At 42.5% G+C, this 24,423-nt stretch overlaps 3 protein-coding genes across 3 annotated transcripts; 2 read left to right on the forward strand and 1 right to left on the reverse strand.

Annotated features, from left to right (window-relative positions):
- The first annotated feature begins 1,766 nt into the window (after positions 1 to 1,766).
- On the forward strand, positions 1,767 to 6,902 carry LOC118769901 (sialic acid synthase-like). Its single transcript, XM_036517290.1, has 6 exons — positions 1,767 to 1,898; positions 4,954 to 5,169; positions 5,257 to 5,356; positions 5,652 to 5,806; positions 6,027 to 6,293; positions 6,693 to 6,902. The coding sequence occupies exons 1-6, from the start codon at positions 1,767 to 1,769 to the stop codon at positions 6,900 to 6,902; spliced, it is 1,080 nt and encodes a 359-aa protein (XP_036373183.1).
- A 1,504-nt stretch (positions 6,903 to 8,406) lies between these two features.
- On the forward strand, positions 8,407 to 15,136 carry LOC118769836 (sialic acid synthase-like). The gene is made up of 6 exons (XM_036517180.1): positions 8,407 to 8,622; positions 9,260 to 9,475; positions 9,573 to 9,672; positions 10,474 to 10,628; positions 13,335 to 13,601; positions 14,470 to 15,136. Exons 1-6 carry the CDS (start codon positions 8,491 to 8,493, stop codon positions 14,677 to 14,679), a joined length of 1,080 nt encoding a protein of 359 aa, XP_036373073.1. The 5' UTR covers positions 8,407 to 8,490; the 3' UTR covers positions 14,680 to 15,136.
- A 31-nt stretch (positions 15,137 to 15,167) lies between these two features.
- On the reverse strand, positions 15,168 to 22,558 carry LOC118769837 (tripartite motif-containing protein 14-like). The gene is made up of 8 exons (XM_036517181.1): positions 22,527 to 22,558; positions 22,040 to 22,169; positions 20,712 to 21,307; positions 19,849 to 19,944; positions 18,513 to 18,746; positions 17,793 to 17,955; positions 17,573 to 17,659; positions 15,168 to 17,008 (listed from the first exon to the last, which is right to left on the reverse strand). Exons 3-8 carry the CDS (start codon positions 21,261 to 21,263, stop codon positions 16,473 to 16,475), a joined length of 1,668 nt encoding a protein of 555 aa, XP_036373074.1. The 5' UTR covers positions 21,264 to 21,307; positions 22,040 to 22,169; positions 22,527 to 22,558; the 3' UTR covers positions 15,168 to 16,472.
- Positions 22,559 to 24,423: the final 1,865 nt, after the last annotated feature.

Genomic DNA, 24,423 nt, shown 5'->3' on the forward strand with positions numbered 1-24,423 from the left:
CAATTGTATTATATGTAATAGCAATCCAGTTATCGTGAAACACCCTCCAACTTATATAGTCTTACTACAAGTAATTACAAGTACACAAAACCAAAAAATGAGTGTCTAGTTATTCAGACTGAAGCTTACCAAAAGCAGAAAATCTGAAATATCAAATATATGTAGAGCATAGTAATACCATTGCTTTTAAAATAAATTGAACAACATCTGAAAATCATCATAGTAAATCATACTATAATTTTATTTCCTTGTTTAAAGATTGATGTCTTAGCCATTCCTTTCTTTGATGAGCTGACAAACTACATTAATCATTATGAAAAGGCATTTGCAACAGCAGAATTCTGAAAAGTCATTTGCTGTAAAGTCTTTTTTTTGTGCTCCACACAACAACTTGTGACAAAGAGAGATTAAACTGGAAACTTAAGTGGAAAAAAGAAGAAAGCCAAGTCTCTGGAGCAATATATTTCAGTGAAAACGACTTGATTTCAAGGTTTGGTCACTAAAAGGAAGCATCTCAAGACGTCTATGCTTAGACAGAAATACCAAAGTTGACCAAAAAATGAAATGCTGTATGCTCCTTCTCCCAACCTTGTTACCACACATAGCACATGAACTGGATCTATACACTGTCAGGACTTAAATGAGGAATATGAATCTTAGAATCTTCATAGCATGGGTAAACAATTGAGTCTTTGACTGTGATGATCTCATTTTAGCACTTGTGTTAAGTTTTTTCTCAGATTGAAGAGTAATGCCTGATGCTGAAGCATAAACATTGTTTCAAAACAAAGTCATATTTAAAACAAAGTCAACAAACAATTTACAACAGGAAAAGGTTTATTAGAATAAAAAGGGTTCTGTGTAGAACCCTTTCACCTTCTGTGTAGAATCATTTCACCCTCCAAAGAATCCCTGAAGAACTCTTACTTCCAAAAAGGTTCTATGAACTAAAATGGTCACTGATGGAACATTTTGTCTATCTTCAGGAATTCTTTCTTTAAACAAATAGCTCTTCAGATGAAAATGGTGCTAGATACAGCCTTACCGCTAAAAGAAGGACCTATCTGAAAGCCTTTTTTCTAAAAGTATACTACACAGCACGTTAGCATGTTCACACTTGACAGGATGACATTTCTAAGGTCCAATCACTCTAAGAAAATATCACCCACTTTTGCCTTTCCCTGCCCTTTTCCCAGAGATATGCATGGCTGACATGATAATGACTATTAGACGCATTGCATAAAATCAACTGAAATTCTCTGCTTGCTGGTATCTCTGGAGGCGCCATCAGGTAAAAGACTGTTGGCAGTACAAGCCTTTGTTGCAGCACAAAACTTGGAGGCAAAACTTAATGATTTGCCAAGTTTTGGCCACTGGATTTTGATGGTATAAGGCTGGTGACTGAAACAAGTGATAGAGGTAAAACTTTGTGCGCTGATATTTCTTATTTCCTTGTGACAGAAGCCCTTTTGCTCTCTGTCCAAGACAAACAAGTCTGGGCAAAGTAATCAATATTACCTGCTTTCATTTTCCCCACATTCTATCATTTAATCTGTAACCATTTGAATGCATGAATCACATAGATGGAATATGATTTGCTCTGTCATGCAACCACAGGAATGGCACTGGACGTTTAAAAGTTTGGACAGCTTGCTAGCCTCTTCCTCTTCAGCAGATTGCCCAGGAGTAAGCACTATCCCATAGATAACTGTGTTCACACAACAACTTTCCAGTGTTTTTTTTTCACCATTAATTTAAATTTGAAGATGCCTCTGAAATTTGAGCTTTGTCCAGGCAGAATGATTGGGGGCAGCAACCCCTGCTTCATTATCGCCGAAATTGGGCAGAACCACCAGGGCGATATTGAGATTGCCAAGAAAATGATACGGATGGCTAAGGTAGCTAAATGAACTTGCTATTATTCTTTACTCTTTGGTTATTATTTCTGGTAAGACTTTTGGTAAATTTGTTGAAGTTTGACCGTTGGGTCCTGAAAAACAGTAGTGTTTTAAATGCATTATGAAACAGTTTTTGTATCGTAGCATTAATTTCATTGCAGTCAGCTTGCTGATTGCTTCAGGCTTCAAGTGGGAAAGCCTAGGTGGTAGAATGAACCAATCTGCTCAGACATTTGAAGACTAGCAGGTTCCTTTTCAGTGTGGGCTTGTAGGTACTTATCTGAGTAGACTCAATAAATATCCAGCTGTGTAGATAGAATAAATGTAAAAAATGATACAAGTCACTGTGAATAAGATGAGAAAAAAATGTAATGAGTGTAAAGCAAATTAGGGAAGAAAAGTCAGAGTCAAGATATTTTATATTTAATGTGTATTTTTAATATTTTGTATATCTTTACTTTTATGTATGACAGTTGTTGCTGTGCCTATTTGAGATGTATTATTCTTTAAGAATCCAGTGAGAACTGGATTAAGGTTGGAAATGACTGGACTAATTGGTTAAAATGGTTAATACATCTGGACCTCAAATCATTCCGCAGTGTCGCTCACAAACTGTAATACGGTACTCAGTGAAGTGCAATAATGCACAGTGAAGCGCAAAATCCATTACAGTTAAAGTAGTCTCCAGTGCAACCCGTATCCCTCGATAATTACCAGTCACGTCAAATATTTTTAGTAACAGGTTATGGCAGGAAAAAGATACATGCTAGATGAAAAAGGTGGTTTTGGTCGAGAAGGCAGCGATTAAAAACGAAAATTGAGAATAGAAAATAATTCGATTACGCGACCACCAGAGCTGAAGTGCGCTCAGTGTTGACACCTGTTGCAGAGATTCACCCTCCAAAGTTTGTAGGGACACGGAAAAGCGGTTTTCCACCTCTCGAAAAGATCGAAAATATCTCCTGTACCAGATTTTTCTGTCCCTCTGTTGTTGCAGTTGACAAGCTGACAGATCCCAACTCAGGTGTAGTCGTTTTGGTTTTTCATCTTGCAGTAATCGTTTCCCGTGCCAGTTCCTCCCGCAATAGGTTACCATACAGGGGCATCTCAAAAAATTTGAATATCGAGGAAAAGTTCACTTTTTTTCGTAATTTAATTCAAAAAGTGAAACTTTCATATATTCTAGATTCATTACACGTGAAGTGAAACATTTCAAGCCTTTTTTGTTTTAATTTCGATGATTACGGCTTACAGCTCATGAAAATCAAAAATCCAGTATCTCAAAATATTAGAATATTTCCTAAGATCAATAAAAAAAAAAAGGATTGACAATACAGAAATGTTCAAGTTCTGAAAAGTATGTTCATTTATGCACTCACTACTTGGTCGGGGCTCCTTTAGCACGAATTACTGCATCAGTGCGGAGTGGCATGGAGGCGATCAGGCTGTGGGATTGCTGAGGCGGTATTGAAGCCCAGGTTGCTTTGATAGCAGCCTTCAGCTCGTCTGTATTGTTGGGTCGGGTGTTTCTCATCTTCCTCTTGACAATATCCCATAGATTCTCTATAGGGTTCTGGTCAGGCGAGTTGGCTGGCCAATCAAGCACAGTAATATCGTGGTCAGCAAAACCAGTAGTAGTTTTGGCATTGTGGGCAGGTGCTAAGTCCTGCTGGAAAGGGAAAATGGGCATCTCCATGAAGCTTGTCAGCAGACGGAAGCATGAAGTACTCTAAAATCTCCTGGTAGACGGCTGCGTTGACTTTGGACTTGATAAAACACAGTGGACCAAGACCAGCAGATGACATGGCACCCCAAATCATCACCAACTGCCAAAACTTCACACTGGACTTCATGCAACTTCGATTCTGTGCCTCTCCACTTTTCCTCCAGACTCTGGGACCTTGATTTCCAAATGAAATTCAAATTTTACTTTCATCTGAAAAGAGGACTTCGGACCACTGAGCAACAGTCCAGTTCTTTTTCTCCTTAGCCCAGGTAACATGCTTCTGACGTTGTCTCTGGTCCAGGAGTGGCTTGGCACTAGCAATGTGGCAGTTGTAGCCCATTTCCTGAAGATGTCTGTGCGTGGTGGCTCTTGATGCACTGACTCCAGCTTCAGTCCACTGAATCGGCTTTGCTAGACAATCCTCTCAAGGCTGCGGTCATCCCTCTTGTTTGTGCACCTTTTCTTACCACACTTTTCCCTTCCAGTCAACTTTCCATGAATATGCTTCTATACAGCAGTCTGCGAACAGCCAGCCCTTTCAGCGATGACCTTCTGTGGCTTACCCTCCTTGTGGAGGGTGTCGATGATCGTCTTCTGGACAACTGTCAAGTCAGCAATCTTCACCATGATTGTGGTTGCGTGTACTGAACTAGAACGAGAGATACCCGGTATTTATACTATATGAATGGTAATTTAATCAAATTCGAAATGAAATATTCTAATATTCTGAGATACTGGATTTTTGATTTTCATGAGCTGTAAGCCGTAATCATCGAAATTAAAACAAAAAAAGGCTTGAAATATTTCACTTTACGTGTAATGAAAGTTTCACTTTTTGAATTAAATTACGGAAAAAGTGAACTTTTCCACGATATTCTAATTTTTTGAGATGCACCTGTACTGATTGACACAGATAGGCTATCAATTAAGAGTCCAAAAGCTAGGAATGCAGCTTTATGGTCCGTGCCTTTATGAATTTAAAAACCTTTCCTAGAATATAAATCTCACAAGAGGGATTTAGAAATATGCAGGTTTTATGAACTAGTCTTCATTTTGCTCAGGATTTAAACCGGAATCCACTCGATCCAAACTTTAAATATTTAAGACCCAAGCTCGCCCTCGATCCGCCCAAATTAGTTTATATTCTAATTGAGGACCTTGACAACTATATGGCAATGCAGATCGCCAGGGTTTTGCTATGTATACTTGGTAAATATTATTCTGCTTACGATTTAATACGTTTTACTGATCCAGAGCCAAACTAAATTTTGAAATCTTAAGAAACAAACAAACAAAAAAGTAATCTGTCTTACTGCTGTAAAATGACAGGACTGTGGAGCAGACTGCGCCAAATTTCAAAAGAGTGAACTTCAGGACCGGTTCAACAGACAGGCGCTAGATCGCCCCTACACCTCCAAGCACTCCTGGGGGAAGACTTACGGGGAGCACAAGCGCCACCTAGAGTTCAGCCACGAGCAGTACAGGGAACTGCAGAAATACGCGGAGGAGGTTGGAATCTTCCTTACCGCGTCGGGAATGGATGAGGTAGGAATGGACTAAAGTGAGCACACTTTTCTCCTCGCCTATTGTTGATTGTCAGTGAAATACCAACTGTTTTTTTTTCTGTGATAGATGGCTGTAGAGTTTCTACATGAGATCAATGTGCCATTCTTCAAGGTGGCCTCATGTGATACCAATAATTTCCCTTACTTAGAGAAGACCGCGAAAAAAGGTAAGTCACTTTCAATGTCTGCATGGCAGTCATGTCAGTAGTTTTGCAAAATGTTTGAAACGTTATTGGGCCTAATAAAGGCAATACATGAGAGAATAGGTGAGTAGGGAGTAACGTAAATGAGAATTCACATTTCTTTATTTTGTTTTTACTTTAAACATTACATCAATGAAGTTCAGTATTTATTATGCAATTATAAAATTGTGAATGAGGGTGAAATCAGTAGATGAATATAGCCACCGTTGGCCTGATTTGGGGATAGTTACCCTTGTCCTCACTTTTTTTAACCTGGCAGGCCGCCCCATGGTGGTCTCCAGTGGGATGCAGTCGATGGAAACCATGCGCCGTGTTTACCAGACGGTGAAGAAGCACAACCAGAACTTCTGCATCCTGCAGTGCACCAGCGCCTACCCACTGGAGGCCGAGGACGTCAACCTGCGCGTCATCACCGTGAGGGCTTCTCTTGTGACTGCAAACTTTTTCTCGAAATTCCTCAGACCCTTGGCAGTAATGTCTACAACCAATAGCCATGAACGGTTGTGCCTTTAGGTTTAATTACAGAATTATTTTAAATGTAGTATTCCCCCTTTCCCCTTCCAATGCCAGTGCTTAATCCTTGACTGAAATCAGCCAGTTAATAACAACCATCTCCCCCCCCCCACAATCGAAGGAGTACCAGAAGGAGTTCCCGGACATCCCCATTGGGTACTCAGGCCACGAGACGGGGATCTACATCTCGGTGGCGGCGGTGGCGCTGGGGGCCAAGGTGGTGGAGCGTCACGTGACCCTGGACAAGAGCTGGAAGGGCAGCGACCACGAGGCGTCTCTGGAGCCGGCGGAGCTGGCGGAGCTGGTGAGGGCCATCCGGACGGTGGAGCGCGCCCTGGGAACGGGCATCAAGCAGATGCTGCCCTGTGAGAAGGTGTGCCACAGCAAGGTGAGTCTGGGGAGGACGAGGACGGTGTTGATAGGGGATGAACGAGGAAATGAAGGTGACGATCATGCTGATGTCAGTGATAATGGTAATGTTGGCAACGACAATGGCAGTTGGAAAAATGGTGCCGCACAAGTTTATCTTTTAATCTGAAAAAATGGGAATGTAGGCCTATACATGTCCATTTTGCAAGATCATTTTCCTGTGAGCTATGATTAGCCAATAGAGGGAAACAGAGGTCAATTCCTTTTAAATTACTAAACCTCTGTAGCTGGTATTGTGTAGTTAAACCAATTGTGTCAATAGTGTCTGTAAAAAAGGAGACAGTACTCGCACAGTGGGGTGTGACCTCAGAGCATCCCGGTGACGAGTTCTGATTGGTGCTCTATCTCTTTCCCCCAGCTGGGTAAGTCAGTGGTGGCCAAGAAGGCCATCCCCAGGGGCACTGTGATAAGCCTGGACATGCTGGACGTCAAGGTGGCCGAGCCCAAGGGAGTGGCGCCCGAGGACATCTTCCAGCTGGTGGGAAAGAAGGTGACGGCGGACGTGAAGGAGGACGAGAGCATCACGGAGGACGTGGTGGACAGCTACGGCAAGAAGGACAAAAACTAAGCTATGCTGCAAAACAGACACAGTGCAACCATGATAAAGTTTGTGGGTACCTATGATACATATAATCTAGATTTTAAGTGGGAGAGGTTTGTCTTACTTTTACTGTATTTTTTTTTCAAACTGTTTGCAAATCATGGTGTTTAAATATGTTATTGAGGAGAAGCTGAAATATTGGTAAATCTAATGCTGCTGTTGGTTAAGGTACTCTATCAAGCAAATGATTTTTAAGTTTATTTCGGTTCAAGCAGGGAATTACTTATGTGAGCTTTTCTATGCGACAAAAATAAGTTCAATGAAGACGTATGATTTTCTGGGGTAATTGATGCAAAGGCAATTTTAAAGCATATTCTGTATTCTAACTTGTATTGTCAGCTGAAGAACAGTGCTGGTTGTGTAGGCAGTTGTATGTGTCAAATTAAGTAAAATATATTGACTGAAACAACGCATGATTTGTCCTTTGCTGTCTGTGTTGATGAGAGTGGCTTTGGAGTGATGGTAATAAAACTAAGAGAATTACTTAACTGGTGGGAATGAAACGAGAACATAGCGTATATATTCATATTATCTATCTTCCGCAAAGTTTCAATTTCGTTATTGTTAATGCTTTGAAATTTGCACTAAAATGTAGCTCAGTATGCTAAACAGAAAAACAATAATCGTTTCCAACCAACCACCTAAATTGGGATACAGTTTTGATTTTTCTGTTGGCACGGCAATAGATTCATAACTTGCACGTCTTTTGTAAAGTTATTAGAACAACAAAAACGTCTCTGAATCGAGTTATTGTGGAAACATGGAGACAAACATAGCAGTCTGGGAGAAGACGCCATGTCTTCATTTGCAGCTGACATTCAGTGAGATGCCTTAAATGTACATTGACGGTGCAACACAACAGCTGACAGGGACAGCACAGCAGCTGACACTCGTGACACTATCTCCTTCGAATGTGTTCACACATCTTTATCTACTTTCAACTAAAAATAAAATAAGGCTTAATGAAATATTTTGTGTGTTAACTAAAAAAGGTGATGACTATCATGAAGCGAACAGTCTTTAATTGCTATGGGAATGATTCAGGTCACAAACACCCCCCCACCAAAAAAAAAGACGGTGTTTGTTCTAAGTTGAGTGGAGTTTTAACAATAAACAGTTAACGGAATATGAATGGAATATAAGCACTCCAGAGAATCGGCGTCGAACTTGCGGACGAGCGAGCTGGAAACTAAATAAAAATGGTGTGTGTTGCTTTAAATGTTGCGATGACACGTGTCAACATCCTCCCCATAACGGAATACCGTACACTGGGCACAAACGAGCTCTTTTTCAGTGTATCGTATTAGGTTTGAAGTACAATTATGCGTATTGATAAGGAAATACTTTCCATTTCGAATTGCTATACCGGAAACTGGTTATTCCGATTCCGAATGTCCCGCCCTCTGACGTATGGGTCATTCAATAGGACGTCATTGAGTCCATTCAGCTGTCTTTTCCTTACTTCCTGTTCTGCAGATCTGGAGTCAAGCAAGGTGTTCGGCGAGCATTTAGCTTTTCTGCAAATTGCATTTTTGGCTGAAAACACATTTTGAAGATGCCTCTGAAATTTGAGCTTTGTCCAGGCAGGATGATTGGGGGCAGCAACCCCTGCTTCATTATCGCCGAAATTGGGCAGAACCACCAGGGCGATATTGAGATTGCCAAGAAAATGATACGGATGGCTAAGGTAAATGAACTTGACTGTAGCTACCTAGTGAGCTTGCTGGCGAGGGATTGTAGTTTATTAAATCAGAATGTATGGAAAAAAATGAAATCATGGCGGTTGTTTAACGTTCACAGCATAGTAATAATAAATGGTAGTCTTTTCATTGTCTTTGTTTTTAGCTGACTTGCAAGATAGCCAGCTAGCAACAAGAATCATAATTGTGGCTGCCGTTTCTCTTTTGCAGAGATGCAGAAGAAATTGGCAGTTTGCGTAGTTTTGCAGCGAGATTGCCAGTTCTCTTGCCTGCAGTGCTGGCTAGTTAGCTTGTCTGCTAGCCAATACAGTGCGTAGCAGGTTATACTTAGTATGAAACTGTGGTCAGTCTAAAATATTGGAAATATGATATGGTGTGTTGCTGTTGCTTATGCTTATGAGGGTAACAAAAATCATTGTAAGTTTCATATAATTAATACGTAACCGTGTATCTACGCACAATATCCAGACTTCAGTGGGGGTTTTGTTTAACGTTAATGTAATTTTCTTCTCGGATGAGTTGGCGGGGGTGACCCGAGCAGTATTTGTGGTGCTGCATACATTTGTCACGTAACCACAGATGCTAATACATATTTGTAACCATACCAAAAAAAAAAAATGACAGGAGAGCGGAGCAGACTGCGCCAAATTTCAGAAGAGCGAACTTGAATACAAGTTCAACAAGCGAGCCTTAGAGCGTCCTTACACCTCCAAGCACTCCTGGGGGAAGACTTACGGGGAGCACAAGCGCCACCTAGAGTTCAGCCACGAGCAGTACAGGGAACTGCAAAAATACGCGGAGGAGGTTGGGATCTTCTTCACCGCCTCGGGAATGGATGAGGTAGGGATGGATTCACTTCAGTTTCCGTTTCTTTCATTACTTTGCCATTCCGTGTCACATTTGCATTGGATTGACATATCTCTCTATCCGCTGACAGATGGCTGTAGAGTTCCTTCATGAGCTCAATGTGCCATTCTTCAAGGTTGGCTCAGGGGATACCAACAATTTTCCCTACTTAGAGAAGACTGCAAAGAAAGGTAAGCTGTTTGATTAATTCCCATCACTGAAACTGATACCTTAATCTTGCTGCAATAATAATAATTAAAACAACAACAATGGCATAGTGGACAGCAGTGTGGGGTAGTGATGAGCAAGGTTTGAGTCTGAAAGGCTGCTAGTTCAAATCTCTGCTACGGTGCTGCTGTTCTACCCTTGAGCAAAGTACTTGACCCACAGTTGCCTAAATGTATAGTAAATAACCAGCTGTATATACAGATAAATAAATTGTAAGTCTCTCTGGATAAGAGTGCCTGCTTAAAATGAATTTTCATTATTATAATCATCACCATATAAGCATTACGGACATGAAATTGGTTCTGTACTGTACATCAATACAATATTACTGGAGTTAATATCAAAAATATTTCTGAATAATAGTATTATACATAAAAAATACAGAATTGAAAATAATGAATTCAAGTAATGATTAAAAAAAACATTTGAACCACATTCATGTACTTGCTATCGTAATGTTTTGAGGGTGTTGATAAGAACATAATTTCAGATTAGGATGAAAGATCAGTGAGAATAGGCTGGTTTTGGCAAAGTAATATCCTCCTCTGATCGCTCCCATGAAGAGCAGGGTGCAGGCTCTGCTGATGATGAGTCTTGTTTAACCAGATGCCGGATGTCCTCTGTGATCTCTGTCAAAAAACGATGACAGGATATTTAGTTGACCAGGAACATCATTTTTAACAAGGGCAATGCCAATGAGCATCACTATCGTTGGCCTGATTTGGGGATAGTTACCCTTGTCCTCACTTTTTTTAACCTGACAGGCCGCCCCATGGTGGTCTCCAGTGGGATGCAGTCGATGGAAACCATGCGCCGCGTTTACCAGACGGTGAAGAAGCACAACCAGAACTTCTGCATCCTGCAGTGCACCAGCGCCTACCCACTGGAGGCCGAGGACGTCAACCTGCGCGTCATCACCGTAAGGGCTCCCATCCTGACCTTTGAGGTCCCCCCCCCCACCCCCACCCCCACTCCCTACCAGACCCCTGGAGCAGTTCACCCTCAGGTCCTCCTCTGTAGCCCACATTGGTTGCCTTGTCTTCGAGTCTCTGCTTTCCTTAGTTGGGTTGTTCGTCTGCTTATTCTTTAACTTGCTGCTGTCAGAAATCATGGGTCATTCCTCTCTTGCAGGGAGTTAGAATCCCACTACTGACACCAAATGTGAAGAAGCTAGCCAACACTTCTCACAAAAATGAGCAGAAAGAGCAAATTTTCATAAAAAAAACCCAATAATTTATTTTTTAAAACAACAAGCAAACAAAATCAGTCTGAGCACAGTCAGCTGACAAAAGTTAGCCTCCTGCACTCCAACCACAAACCCGTATTTAATATGCTTTTAATTAGGTAGGTGTGGCTTGTTAATCAATAGCGTGTGTCCACGAGTAAATAACATATATTGACAACCACAAACAATTAAGCAGTTAACTTGTTCAGATAAAATTAATGAGCTCAGGTATTGACAAGGTTAAAAGGGGAAATACAACAAACCTTAAACATTTAACAAAGTGATGCTGGAACAAACTGTTTTTGGGGAAAGGTGAAGGTTCTGCTTCATAGCTGTTATTTATGAACATAAGTGACTGTTCTTATGATTCACACACAGCATTATGACATCAGTGGTGAGTAGAATTATAGACTAACACTGTGCCATGAATGACCAAAAATGTCATGCTAGTTTAATGTTGCTATTGAGAGTGGTGGGCTCTTGACAAACAAGCTTTGACAACCTGGGATCTTTATTGAGGCTGTGATGGATGTGTCTTTTGAATCTTTGTCCACACAACTCTTTCTTTGTTCTTTTTAAATGTAGTGAGCACTTGTGTCAACAATTTCCAGTGTATGTGTGCTTATGTCTACACATTGCAGTAAATGTAATTTACTTACTGTGTGGATCCTGTGCCCTTTGCTAATTTATGGCTGTGGCGCGATATTGTGGTAAGGAGAAAGGTTTGTAACCCAAACGTCATTGGTTTGATTCTGTAGTGGTGCACTGCTGTTGTACCCTTTGACAAGGTGTCTAACCTGAATTTCCTCAGTAAATGTCAAGCTGCATAAATGTATACCATTGTAAGCTATATGAGCTGCTCTGGATGTGAGCATCTACTAAGCAACTGCAATGTAACAGTAACACAAAAAACACGTACAGCTGATGGTATTTTTACATTTTTATCCAGTTAAGTTGGCAGTTGGCCTCAGGCTGAAATTATAGCTGTAGGTGCTACAAGGAAGTGCCTTCTTAATAACCTGATGTTCCAGTATTCTTTGAGACTCAGACAGTTGATCTGTACTTTTTTTTCTGTCCAGCTTTGTATGACATTCCAATTCTGTCTGTGTAAATAGTGACTACTGTAAATAATAATGACCGCAAAGAGATGCATGCTTACTCACATTTCCAGGTCGGCAGAAATCAGATTGGAGCCGTTTTTATGAAAAATCATTCCGTAGTGCTTTCTTGTCCCTGTGTAAAACAACGTTTATGCGTTTTCTCATAAATTGTAGTGTGAATTTAAGTTTTCAAAAAAAATTATAGTGTAGGTTTTATTGCCCAGTTTATGCGAAGAAGCCATTGCTTAGTTACTCAGTAAACTGACATTCAGTCAGTTTGTTAACGCAAGCTTGAGGTGGGAGTTGCCATGCTCTTGTAGTCATTTACAGCTGTTTGCTTAGTGGGTGTTGTGTGCAAATCCTGTATAATAATTAGCCAACCAGCATACGGCCGCTTCGTTTTGTGTTGGCTGGTGGGAGCATTCATAGCTCCGATGTTCGAATGAATACAATGAAGGGAATGACATTAATGATACCTCAGTTGAGGTAGCTCTCAAGTTGAAATGGCTGAATGTCAAATTATCCTTTAAACACACAGTTTTATCAAAAATGGACAAAAAGTGTACTTGCCCTCCTGTAAAGTTCTTAATATGGAAAATGGCGTTTTTGATTAGGAAAGGACTTCAAATGCACAAAACAAACATACACTATATGAACAAAAGTATTCGGACGCCTGACCATTGCACTAACAGGGACTGTAATGACATTGTATTCAAATACATACACATTAATATGGAGCTGGTCCCCCTTTTGCAGCTGTAACAGCTTCCACTCTTCTTGGAAGGCTTTCCACAAGATTTTGGAGAGTTTCTGTGGGAATTTGTGCCCATTCATTCTGTAGAGCATTTATGAGGTCAGGCACTGATGTTGGATGAGAAGGCCTGGCTCGCAATCTCCGTTCCAGTTCATCCCAAAGGTGCTCGATGGGGTTGAGGTCAGGGCTCTGTGCGGGCCAGTCAAGTTCTTCCACACCGAACTCATCAAACCATGCCTTTATAGTCCTTGCTTTGTGCACTGGGGCACAGTCATGTTGGAATAGAAAAGGGCCCCCCCCCAAACTGTTGCCACCAAGTTGGAAGCATAGCATTGTCCAAAATGTCTTGGTATGCTGAAGCACTAAGGTTGCCCTTCACTGGAGATAAGGGGCCTAGCCAAAAACCCTGAAAAACAGGTGTGGCCAAATACTTTTGTCCATATAGTGTATCTGGTACATTACAGTTGATGCTCGTGTCGCGTTTGATTAGCTAAACCATCGACTGAAATTGGCTGGCATGTTTCTCTCCCTCCATCACGAGTGAAGGAGTACCAGAAGGAGTTCCCGGACATCCCCATTGGGTACTCGGGCCACGAGTCGGGGATCTACATCTCGGTTGCGGCGGTGGCGCTGGGGGCCAAGGTGGTGGAGCGTCACGTGACCCTGGACAAGAGCTGGAAGGGCAGTGACCATGAGGCGTCTCTGGAGCCGGCGGAGCTGGCGGAGCTGGTGAGGGCAATCCGGACGGTGGAGCGCGCCCTGGGAACGGGCATCAAGCAGATGCTGCCCTGCGAGAAGGCGTGCCACGACAAGGTGAGTCTGGGGAGGATGAGGATGAGGACGGTCAACATGCCGATGACTGTGATGATAATGATAATGGCAGTGATGATATTAATAGTTGTCTCCATTGTGCTGATTATTATTTCAGTTTGTGAAAACCAGTGTAATATGTAGAGGTGACTCCCAGGAGTCGAAACAGAAGCAAAATGATGTGTAAGGGGCTGATACTGTACAAGGAGAGGATTACATGCTTCATTAAGACCCTTACGGTTCCAGGTTAGATTCCCACTGTATGTCACTTTGCCCAAGGTACCTAACCAGATTTATTTTGTAAAAAAATCCCATCCATAGAAACAGATACCCGTGTAAAAGTTGTCCTTCATAAATCTGTCTCTTCAGCAAATAGCATAAAGATCAATTTGTAGATTTTACATACATAAAACCACATTCTGTTTTAAGGAATGTATGTATGAACAGTAGTAGTATATAGCATAGTCTGTACTACAGGACTAGAAGCGTAATTTTATAGAGTAGTATGCCACAAATATGATTGTTACAGCAAGCATAGATAAGGAGCCATCCTGAGTAACATGGTGAACGATTATGGTGACATTGATGTGAGTAGACTGTACCAGTAAATTATTAACTTTAGACAGACTTGAATGGACACACTTCTGTTCTCTTTCACTGGAAGTCACTCTGGATGAGTGTCTGCTGAATGAATGAATAAATAAATGAACGAATGTAATATAGTGAATGTAATTAAGTTGTTTTTGCCATGTGTGGCTGTAGTGTTTGTTGAATAGCCTAGAGGAAGGCAGCTGCGCTGATATCACGGGACGTGACCCCAGAATGTCCCGGTGACGAGTTCTGATCGGTGTTCTGTGTCTCTTTCCCCCAGCTGGGTAAGTCAGTGGTGGCCAAGAAGGCCATCCCCAGGGGCACTGTGATAAGCCTGGACATGCTGGACGTCAAGGTGGCCGAGCCCAAGGGGGTGGCGCCCGAGGACATCTTCCAGCTGGTGGGAAAGAAGGTGACGGCGGACGTGGAGGAGGACGAGAGCATCACGGAGGACGCGGTGGACAGCTACGGCAAGAAGGTCAAAAGCTGAGCATGTCCACTCAGGAACCGCTTGCACTCAGCGACGGGGGGAAAAATAGCGAAATGCAGATAAAGGAAAGCGGATACGGGAAAGTGTCGAATTGTGAGATTGTTCCTTTTTTTTTTTTTTTTTTTTTTTTTTAGCCTTTCTTATTTTCAGTTTGTTCACGGCAAGGAGTAATCAAAATGCGCTTGGCTGTGAGGTTGAACCACGAGAATGTAAATTCCTTTGAGGAGACATGATTTGCACAAACAATCAGTACATCAGTGACTGAAATGTGTGTAAGGCATGATACTTTTGGTTGACAGTTGGAGAACGGCGCTGCTGCTGTAGACGTGTGTGCCAAAATGATGTTGAAAGCAACATAAACTGAAATGGTGATTTGGTCTTCCGTGTGTTTGTGTCTGAGAATGTCCTTGGAGTGACAGGAATAACTTTGGAGTTAATGGAGAAATTAAAACACAAAACAAACAGAACTGGTAAAAACTGAGTGGAATTAATATTTATTTAAAATATATTTTTGTAGTATATGAGCCTGTAAATAAAGCCATCATTTCTGCATACATTACAAAGGACAGAAAACTTTGATGTGGGTATAGATGTACTGTTAGTGTAAGTTAACAGTTAGCATGTCAGGTAGTATTAGAAAACAACTTTGAAGGGTGTTTGCTTTCAAAACACAAATTGCTAAATGCTAATGAGTTAGTGTAATTTACCTTCTGTTATCAGACATTTAGATGCAGTTGGAATCATTTTGTGCTGAATGTCTGCATCGTCCTGATAGTGGCGCAAAGTGCTGACACCCTCCAGGGATGATAATGATTACATTTCATTGCTTCCCTCCAACAGTAAAGGGCTAAAGCATACCTCCTCTGTGGCAAATGGAACGCCCAATGAATTTTAATTCCGTGCGGTGATTATATTTACGTCAGACAACCAATTCCAATTCTCACAGTTTCCCAAAGATAACAGGTTACCAGGTTGATTGCCAAATGGGGCACTGCTGTCGTACCGTTCTGAGTGGTAATTGCTCCAAATTGCCTGGGTAAATATTATATTGCGTTACCTCATTTAGCAGACGCTGTTACGCAGAGCGAGTTCCAAATAAGTGCATCACAATGCTAAGAGTAGTTATCAAAGAGTACTACAGGAGGTCAGTAAAATGTTGAGTTAAGTGCTAAACTAGTGTAGAGAGCTTTTTCTAATAGAAAATAGGGATAGACGTGGTAGGTAGAGATGCATCCAATGGATAACGTACAAATGGTATGCTATATAGATAAGGGAAAGAAAAAAACCACTTGCTACATCCCACAGTAGTTCCATCATATTTGACCATTTGATTTTCATTTCATTCAATTTTCAAACCCTAGTATCCAAATTGTTGATTGATGTCATTCTGCCCCTTTATCTATACACTGTATGAATTGTTGGAGACGCAAACTCTAGGCATTCAATGTAATTTTCCACTCATGTAAACCTTCCAGTGGATTAAACTGCATTGAACATACTGTTCATATAGCACACATTCTTCTGTATGCACTGCTGCGAGGATATGTTTTAGTGGTGCAACCATTTGGTGCAAAAATCAACCAATCAGGGTACCCAGTCTGTTAAAATGAACATCCATTATTAGATGTATAACCATATCCATTCAGCCATGGGTTCAGTTGACCCTAAAACCACACAATACCCTGTTGGTACCTGAACATTGAAACCTTTCTGTAAAACTCATGCCTAATGTTCAACAGCCATACCGCACTTGAGTTGCTGGGATGTGGAAAATTGCAAGGCATGCTGGGAGATCACGTCAGCTTGCAGAGAGAGATGGGCCCCTCCCACAGGCGGAAAGCGGGATACAGGGGCTCGGTGAATTTGGCCTGGAAGGTGTAGAGGTGCCTCATTCCGCACAGGGCATCGAAGAAGCTGAGCGTGCCGGCCTCGTAGTCCAGGAACACCCCCAGCCGCTCAGGGTCGTCCTCCAGCAGGACGGGGATGCGGGTGCCGTTGTGGAAGGCCCAGTACTCCAGGTCGTACCTCTTCAGGCACCAGGACGCCTTGTTGCAGCCCAGCCGGGACGTCTCCGAGTCGCCCTTGCGGCCCATGGAGCGGTAGGCCGCGCCCACCCACCAGCCTTTCCCCGCCCACTGCACGTCCACCTCCCAGTAGCGGCGGCCGGCGAAGTAGGACTCCCGGCCCAGGACCTGCAGCAGGCGGTCGAATCGCTGGGGGCCGTCGGGGTAGGACCTCTTCAGCCAGCCCCTGCTCACCGTCTCTCTGGACTCGGAGAGGCGCAGGCGGGGGTGCAGCGTGTCCGGGTCCAGGATGGGCGAGCATGCGTCTGCAGGCGGGCGTGTTTACCGACATAAAAACCGAGAACACTCGGTAAGCCACGGTCCATGTGGGGAAATGAAATTAAGAGAGAAGCGGAACCCAAACTAAAGACGCTTCCTGGTTTGTCACAAAGGTCAAAGATTCTGTTTTAGCAGTCACAAGACAGAATTAACTTTCACTGCTTTAACTTAACTTTGAATATTCCATCCTTGCCACTGCTGAAGCTAAAGATCCATCTCTAGAACCCCTTAGTTACATTTATTATGGCAAGATATTCAACTCTGCACTTCACATCGAAAGTTATTCCCACTGGTGCCATAGTTTAAGCTATACGAGTAATGATTTGCTGGCTTGTTATAAACATCCTTGAAAGGGGTGTGGATTAAAACAGAACATCCAGATGATAAAGACATGGCACCAGAACCTCCTTTTACAAAATGGAACGACAGAGTATAAACATCTGTGCTTCACTAGGAACTGGAGTAAGAACGAACACTGCAGTCTCACTTGGTATAAAATATCTGATTTTGTCACTCAGTTTGGAACCTTGAAGTTGGAAAGTGGCACTCACATCGGAGGAGAGTCAACTTGTCTCCAGTGCTTTTGGTCCTGTGCATCAACGTCTGGACTTGTTTGACATCCGGTCCATTTGTCAGTCCTGGAATCAGGGCGATTAAAACAGAAACAATTAAGACAACCTTCTTAAAGACCAAATTTTCTGCTAACGCATAACCATAATTCCAAAGCAAGGTTGATATCGACTTTAGCGGTGAAAGAAAAAAAAAACATGCCGTCTTTGACACGGTGCACCAGTGGTTTCTTCAGGATGGTTTTAAGAGCCTTTTGGAAGGTGGAGACATAACCGTGCAACTGTTCAAAGTTAAGGGGAACCGGGTGGATGTGGTCAGCAGGCTGCTGGTGAGTCTGTATGTCTTTCTCTGCCATTGTGAAATCCTGTGGACAAGTCATTTTATGACATCTGATCATAGCAAGCATTGATGAAATGCCACTTAAGACTACAGTATGAGTCTAGCTGTGATAAGTGAAAATTTTAAATACAGGTGTGTACTTTGAATACAGAATTAGTCAATTTCCATACTGATGAGAAAATATATCAGTATCGGATATCAATTATTTGAATTGTATGAAGTTCCATACAGTGCCCTCCACATTTAGTTATACCCCTGATTAAATATGAACAAAAAAACAGGATGTAACAGAAAAAAGGTATTTACTGGTTAAATTCCCTACTTAATTTTTGAAAATGTTACATTTTAATCTTAATAGCATTGTACAGAGCAAAGTCATATTGCTCACAAGTTATGATTTTATTTAAATTATCCAACAAAATATCTATTGTATCACAATTTTGTTCCTATATAATCAGGCCGCCTCATATATGTTACAGTGGATTCACTTTCACACAGTAGCAGTAATTGATTTGGCAGCAATAAGTTCCCCGGACCTCTCGACAGCGTTTACAGTGCCGTTTACAGGCGTGAGGGGTCTACCTTGAGGAGCTGCACGCTGTTGTCCAGCTTGTACATCCTCTGTGCCTCCTCTGCGAAGGCATCGGTGGCCCGCACGCGCTCCCTGCACGCCTGGACCTGTTCGTCGTACACCTCCAGCGCCGCCCGCGTCTGCTCCTCCACCAGGGCCTTGGCCGCGTGCTCCTCCTCGTCCAGCAGGAGGCGCACCTCCGTGAAGCGCAGCGTCAGCCAGGCGTCTGTCTCCCGTGCCAGGGCCTGGTGGGGGGGGGGGGGGGGGGGACGCAGGAGCCCGTCACCGTTAATTTGATGTTTTCTGTTATCTTTGCAGAGGCTACAGTCTGACACATTAAAAAAGAGCGCTCCAAAGTCATTCACAGGACTCCAAATGTCTGCTAATGATATTAACCAACATACCCTAAAAGTCTGCTATTAAAGTCTTATTTGGAGACTGTAATTGATGTCTTACGTAGTATTAATGAAATAGAGACGTGCAGTAGCTCAGAGGGATTGGGTGTGTTACTGTCATATCGTTGTTATTAATATTTTTCCTTCCCATTAAACATTTTCTTCCAGGGTGATTTACATAGCTGACATGGTAACAGATGAGGAGTTTATAGAGCTGGATGGTTTACAGAAGCAAATTAGATCTGAGCACACAAAATCCTGTTCAAGGCCTGGTTCAAGTTCAGGCCTTTTGCCAGGGCATATTCCAGCCAGGCTTCTGTAGCCTCTCACTCGGGTTTCATGACACCTCCTGTGGTGGTGCTGTGCGGGACCATCAGGAAAGAACTGCAAAATTCCTCTACAAGATTATTCCCATGGAAAGCCTTTGGCTGGATGTACCCACAGTTTACAAATAAGCTTTGTTGAAGGCATTGACTTGTGTCTGGTATCTCTAGCTGAACCTTTTCAAATTTTCAAATACTTCTGGTATTTCCCAGAAAATGTAATATTTACCTCAAACTTCAACTAAATGTATAATATTTAATTAGATAACTACGTACTTAAATAGTAATTACATTGTATTTTGTGAGCCGTCGTTTTCATTGAATGGTGTCATTTAAGAAGTAAATTTCAATGTGGCCTAGCAAATTTCTGTCCTGCCCCAGTACTTTTCCACAAACAAAACAGGACCAAAAAAAAAAAAAGAAAGTGAACTGCAATGACTTGAGCCCTGTGAAGCTGGCTCTGTAGCATAGCTGGAAACAGCGTCGGGACCTTGTGTTGTGGGCGGCGAATGGGCCATTCTTCCCTTACCGCCAGAGCCAGCAGTGCGTGCTGCATGCCAACGCTGCCTCCACTTAGTTTCACTTTCAGAAAACCGAAACTTTGGAGCCTCCGTCATGTGACTCACTACCTTCAGTTCGTCCGCAGCCTTTTGGATCTGATTAATGTTGCCATTTTCCTGCTTGTTCTTGCAGCTGAGCCTGTTCAGGCAAATCTTCAGTAGGTCCTACAGTTGAGAACAGAGAAAGAACACAACCAAGAGTGTGGTTTATTTTACTGTAATGGCAATCGCTAGTTAGAAAAAAAGGCTTTTTGCTGCTCTTGATTTTTACAACTGCTGACAAAATCATCAGCCATGAAAAACTTTCTTCCCAAAAAAAGCAAAACAAAAAGCACATATTTAAAAAGATGAATGTCCAGATATCATCTATGTTAAAGAAAAAAGTGTTTTATTTCATTGTAAATAGAAAATAACGCAGAAATGTATCACAGAAGATATCATCTTACAGTAAAACAACCTGAACAAATGAATATGCTGCATTTTGTGTGTCATTTCCTATAGAAAGCACCTGTAAAAGTTGAGGAAACTGATTACCTTGTCACCTCACATTCTAATGCTATGGCTTGCTGTCTCCTATGCTCATGTGCTCAGAGAGAAAAGGAGAGAGAGAAATTCCCTTTGTCTGTGACTCTCCTCAAATCCTTTTACTTTTCCATTGGATTTCCACCCCTACAATGTAGTCATTAATGTATGCCTTTTGCCTCATATCCTTTTTCACTGTCTCTTTATTTCCCTCTGTCTTGCTCTCTCTCACACACACAGACACACCAATACTGCAGAACAGAAAAGGCCATTTGGAACCAGTTTCAACCAATACGGGCCCATTGAATTCGACACCTGCGTAAAACTTTTGTTAACCTGTGCATGTTCTCTTATTACTCGTTATTTTACTGTATGACTGAAATTAAAAAAAGGGAGAGAGACAGAGGTACCCGTTTGGTCACGGCCTCCTGCTCCACCACGCTGATGCGGTGTCCGTGGTGGCGGCCCAGGATAGGGCAGACGTTGCACACGCACAGCTTGCAGTCCTTGCAGAACATCTCCAGGGGCTTGCCGTGCTCAGCGCAGCAGCTGCCGCTCAGGTCCTGGCTGGGCTCCGTGAGCCGGTGGCAGCGGAAGGCCTCGCCGGACAGGTGCGGCTGCAGGTGGGCCTCGCAGAAGGACGCCAGGCAGGTCAGGCACGTCTTGGCAGCCGGGAGCCTCTCGCCCAGGCAGAAGTCGCACAGGACCCCCGGCAGGGTGTCGCAAGCACCTCCCCCGGGGGGGCCGTCCTGCAAGAGGGGCACCCGCAAGCACACGGGGCAGCCGTGGTCCAGGCCGGGGTTCTGACACCACACGCGTTCAATGCAGCCCAGGCAGAAGGGGTGCCAGCAGGAGAGCATGACGGGCACCCGGCAGGCGTCCTGGCACACCCCGCATGTGGGCTCCACGGGGCCCTGGCTCCCACCGCATGCAGGCGCCGAGGGGGAGAGTCCCTCCGCCATGTTCCCGAGCTCTTCCACGCTCTTCCACAGTGTCTCACGCAGTCCTGCAAGGAATGGTCTGTCAAGGAGGTGTGCACTGCCCACAGGTGTGCCACATACCAGCTCTGATCCAATGCAGGGACACAGTCTAAAGGGCAGTTTACTGTTTTGCCACTCCTGAAAAATGGACCAGGGTGCGGGGTGCAATAAGGAAGAGAGTGCGGGTGAAAGAAATGTTGGAATTCAGTCAAGCACGTTTACAGAACGTTGTTTTCCACCTAGTGACTGCGAGGAGTCTGTTGTGTAGAGTCCAAGAGACTGGTTAAACCAGATCAGCGCGCTTGATACAGAAACATGCAAGCTGAACATGCCAGCATTCCTTGTGAGAAAAACGCAGCGATTCCTCACATGTAGCACGTATTGCATTTTAAAATGTCCAATTATCAATTACCAAAATAAGAAAACGAACAGAAACGTTTATGAGTTAAATTGTATGTTTTAGTCCCAAAAAGCCCACGAGAATACGGTTCTGAACTGGTCACATGAGCAACGCAAACTCAAAGCCATAAGTTACACTGCCAATTTGTATACTTTTTTTGGCACGGAAGGAAGTATATTTTCAGTGTATAATCGTGTTCCACTGTCATTGTCAACCGTAAAGTACAAAGAATTTCTTGAGGTTAATGTCGCCACTAAAAACTCCATTAACGCGTCCAGGAAACCACACGCACGTTTCCTGAAAGCAACAAGCAACATATGCCGTCAAAATAAAATGTTCATCCTTCAATACGACTTACCTATTGTAACTTTAATATGATCTCCTTCCCCGTTGCGTAGGCCTGCAACTTCGGTCCAGCGTACAGCGACTATCAGCTTGCTGAGCTAACGTGTCATCATTCGAGCACCAGCCGGTAATCTGCCTAGTTCCTGATGAACACATTGCGTGGAGACAGTTTCATTTGAGCAGATATTGCTGCTAGTAAGGCGCAATAAAAAATCTAAAATAAATAAACAGCATCCGAAAGGCGTGCGTGCAGAAATGTACATTTTACGTTGCTACAACATTATTATTATTTAGGTCTAAATCTAGCTATCGCTGCATAACTGACAATGTATAACAGAAAGAGAAAAGTAACGGACCACTGAGAAATTCTCTGAATGGCAGAGAAGCAAGACACAATGGCTAAATGTGCTCACAAGACTGACTGGCGAAAAAATATAGAAGACACAAAACAGTTTCCAGCAGCGCTGTCTCACGATTCTCTAAATGAATTTCATACTTACGTTAACCTAGATAGCCTTAGCCTTCTCTTAAGGAAGTAATCACTTGTGACAGAAGCACGTCGAAAGTTGCGATCACTTCTCTTTACTGTTTCCGGAAACATTCCATCTTAACGCTTCAGTTAATAGCTCTCTGTGACATTAAGGGATTTACATTTACATTTATTCATTTGGCAGACGCTTTTATCCAAAGCGACTTACATAGGTTACAGTTCTTTACAATGTTATCCATTTATACAGCTGGATATTTACTGAGGCAACTGTGGGTTAAGTATCTTCCCCAAGGGTACAGCAGCGGGGATCGAACCAGCAATCTTTCGGTTACGTCCTGCTCCTTAACCACTATGCTACACTGCCGCCACTTTGAAATGCAACGGCACAGCTTAAACCGTACATCTGTGGCGGAAGGGTACTTTAAGATTTAGAATTAAATCAAGTGTAGGCTACCTGTACCTTTTTTTCTTTGCTGAGTTGAGAAACTAGGCTACTGCAGTTGGTGAAATATGTTGGCCAAGGAACAAAGAAGAACCACATGTTTAAATTATTTAAGATATTTAAAGTTAAGAGCAAACTGCAAAGCGGTAGACTTGAAATTTAATTTATGTTTTACTATTGTACAGTTCTAGTGTTAAAATGGACCGGTATTAGAGCATGTTCTTAGATGAAGTATTTTGGAAACAAACCTTAGAATAGCATCAACTGATAAACAGAAGTTGTACATTGTATTGTGTTGTGTTTTGTTACATTATTACAAATTATTACATTCATCGAAACATTCATCATTTTTCTTGGACGCCTTAAGTACCGTCCTTGGTTTAATATATAACAATATTTGACAATGTTGGACCAAAGATCCTATCGAAAGCGGAACGTGTTTTTTTAATAACACAAATAAAACCGGAACTCTAACTGAAAAAGTGTACATACATAGTCATAAACAGTCGCTGGTTGGACTGTCTTCCATACAGTTCCCGTAACTGGATCACGTTTTCGTGACTCAGAAATTTGCAATATAAAATTAGTTCTCATACTTTCCCAATTCTCTCTCTCATCCAAGAGAACTCGGAAGACATGATTCCAAATTATTTCAAGCCGACAGGGTGCAGCACGTAGCCTACTTCGCCCAGAAATTAATACCACCACTAGGTGGCGATACGGTGCTATAAATGCGCTCTGGTTTAATTGTAGCGCAGCATGTAGAGGCGAGACTGCTTTCAGCTTTACGTCAGATTTTCCAGAGAGTTCATGTTTTCTCCAGTCCTGTGTATCAGCAGCATTTGTAAATAATACAAACCTCTGAATTAATCTGACTCTTTTTTTTTGGTGTAGAATATATCTTATATTATTCTACTTTATGGTATTGAATTCAATCAATAGCACATCGTACCGCATTCAGTGCAGTGTGGAATTTTACGTTCAAACTTCGTTTGATTAAAGCCTTGAATTATTTATATGGTGTAACATAATAATATTAATATAAGCCATAACAGCCACATTAAAATAAAGCTCGGTCTGGAAAATAGGAGTTATTAAGAGAAAACTCTAGACACATATAGGCCAGCTTGTGACCGTTATATATACATGGCTGTAGCACAGATCATGACAAAACAACAGTGCATTGAGCAGGAAGTGATGTTTGATGAGGTGTTCCATTCACTTCAGATATTGACACATGGCCAGTCAAGTGTCACGGTTTAACATAATGTCCAGAGAACGAGGCTTTGTGAACCCAGGAGAGGGGGAACCACCATGCGCTAGCAGCGACTCTCCGATCTGAACCAACCAACAGCGCCCTGCTATGGAGAGCCAAGTCTTTGGGTTGGTTTGTATGAGTCAGTGACTGTCATCGTGAGGTTTACAAACTCCATGCTCTTACCACTAACTGACACAGAAACTGTTG

This window comes from Megalops cyprinoides, chromosome 22 (genome assembly GCF_013368585.1).
Source record: "Megalops cyprinoides isolate fMegCyp1 chromosome 22, fMegCyp1.pri, whole genome shotgun sequence".
NCBI lineage: Eukaryota > Metazoa > Chordata > Actinopteri > Elopiformes > Megalopidae > Megalops > Megalops cyprinoides.

What these genes read in the sequence shown, in the direction of transcription:
- LOC118769836 (XM_036517180.1), top strand. Translation starts at nt 8,491, where the DNA reads ATGCCTCTGAAATTTGAGCTTTGTCCAGGCAGGATGATTGGGGGCAGC. An exon ending in AAATGATACGGATGGCTAAG is followed by an intron (nt 8,623 to 9,259) that starts GTAAATGAACTT and finishes AAAAAATGACAG; the next exon opens with GAGAGCGGAGCAGACTGCGC. An exon ending in AGAGAAGACTGCAAAGAAAG is followed by an intron (nt 9,673 to 10,473) that starts GTAAGCTGTTTG and finishes TTAACCTGACAG; the next exon opens with GCCGCCCCATGGTGGTCTCC.
- LOC118769837 (XM_036517181.1), bottom strand. Translation starts at nt 21,263, where the DNA reads ATGGCGGAGGGACTCTCCCCCTCGGCGCCTGCATGCGGTGGGAGCCAG. An exon ending in GGTGCACCGTGTCAAAGACG is followed by an intron (nt 17,660 to 17,792) that starts GCATGTTTTTTT and finishes CCCTGATTCCAG; the next exon opens with GACTGACAAATGGACCGGAT. An exon ending in CAAGTTGACTCTCCTCCGAT is followed by an intron (nt 17,009 to 17,572) that starts GTGAGTGCCACT and finishes GCCCGCCTGCAG; the next exon opens with ACGCATGCTCGCCCATCCTG.
- LOC118769901 (XM_036517290.1), top strand. Translation starts at nt 1,767, where the DNA reads ATGCCTCTGAAATTTGAGCTTTGTCCAGGCAGAATGATTGGGGGCAGC. An exon ending in CCGCGTCGGGAATGGATGAG is followed by an intron (nt 5,170 to 5,256) that starts GTAGGAATGGAC and finishes TTTCTGTGATAG; the next exon opens with ATGGCTGTAGAGTTTCTACA. An exon ending in AGAAGGTGTGCCACAGCAAG is followed by an intron (nt 6,294 to 6,692) that starts GTGAGTCTGGGG and finishes TCTTTCCCCCAG; the next exon opens with CTGGGTAAGTCAGTGGTGGC.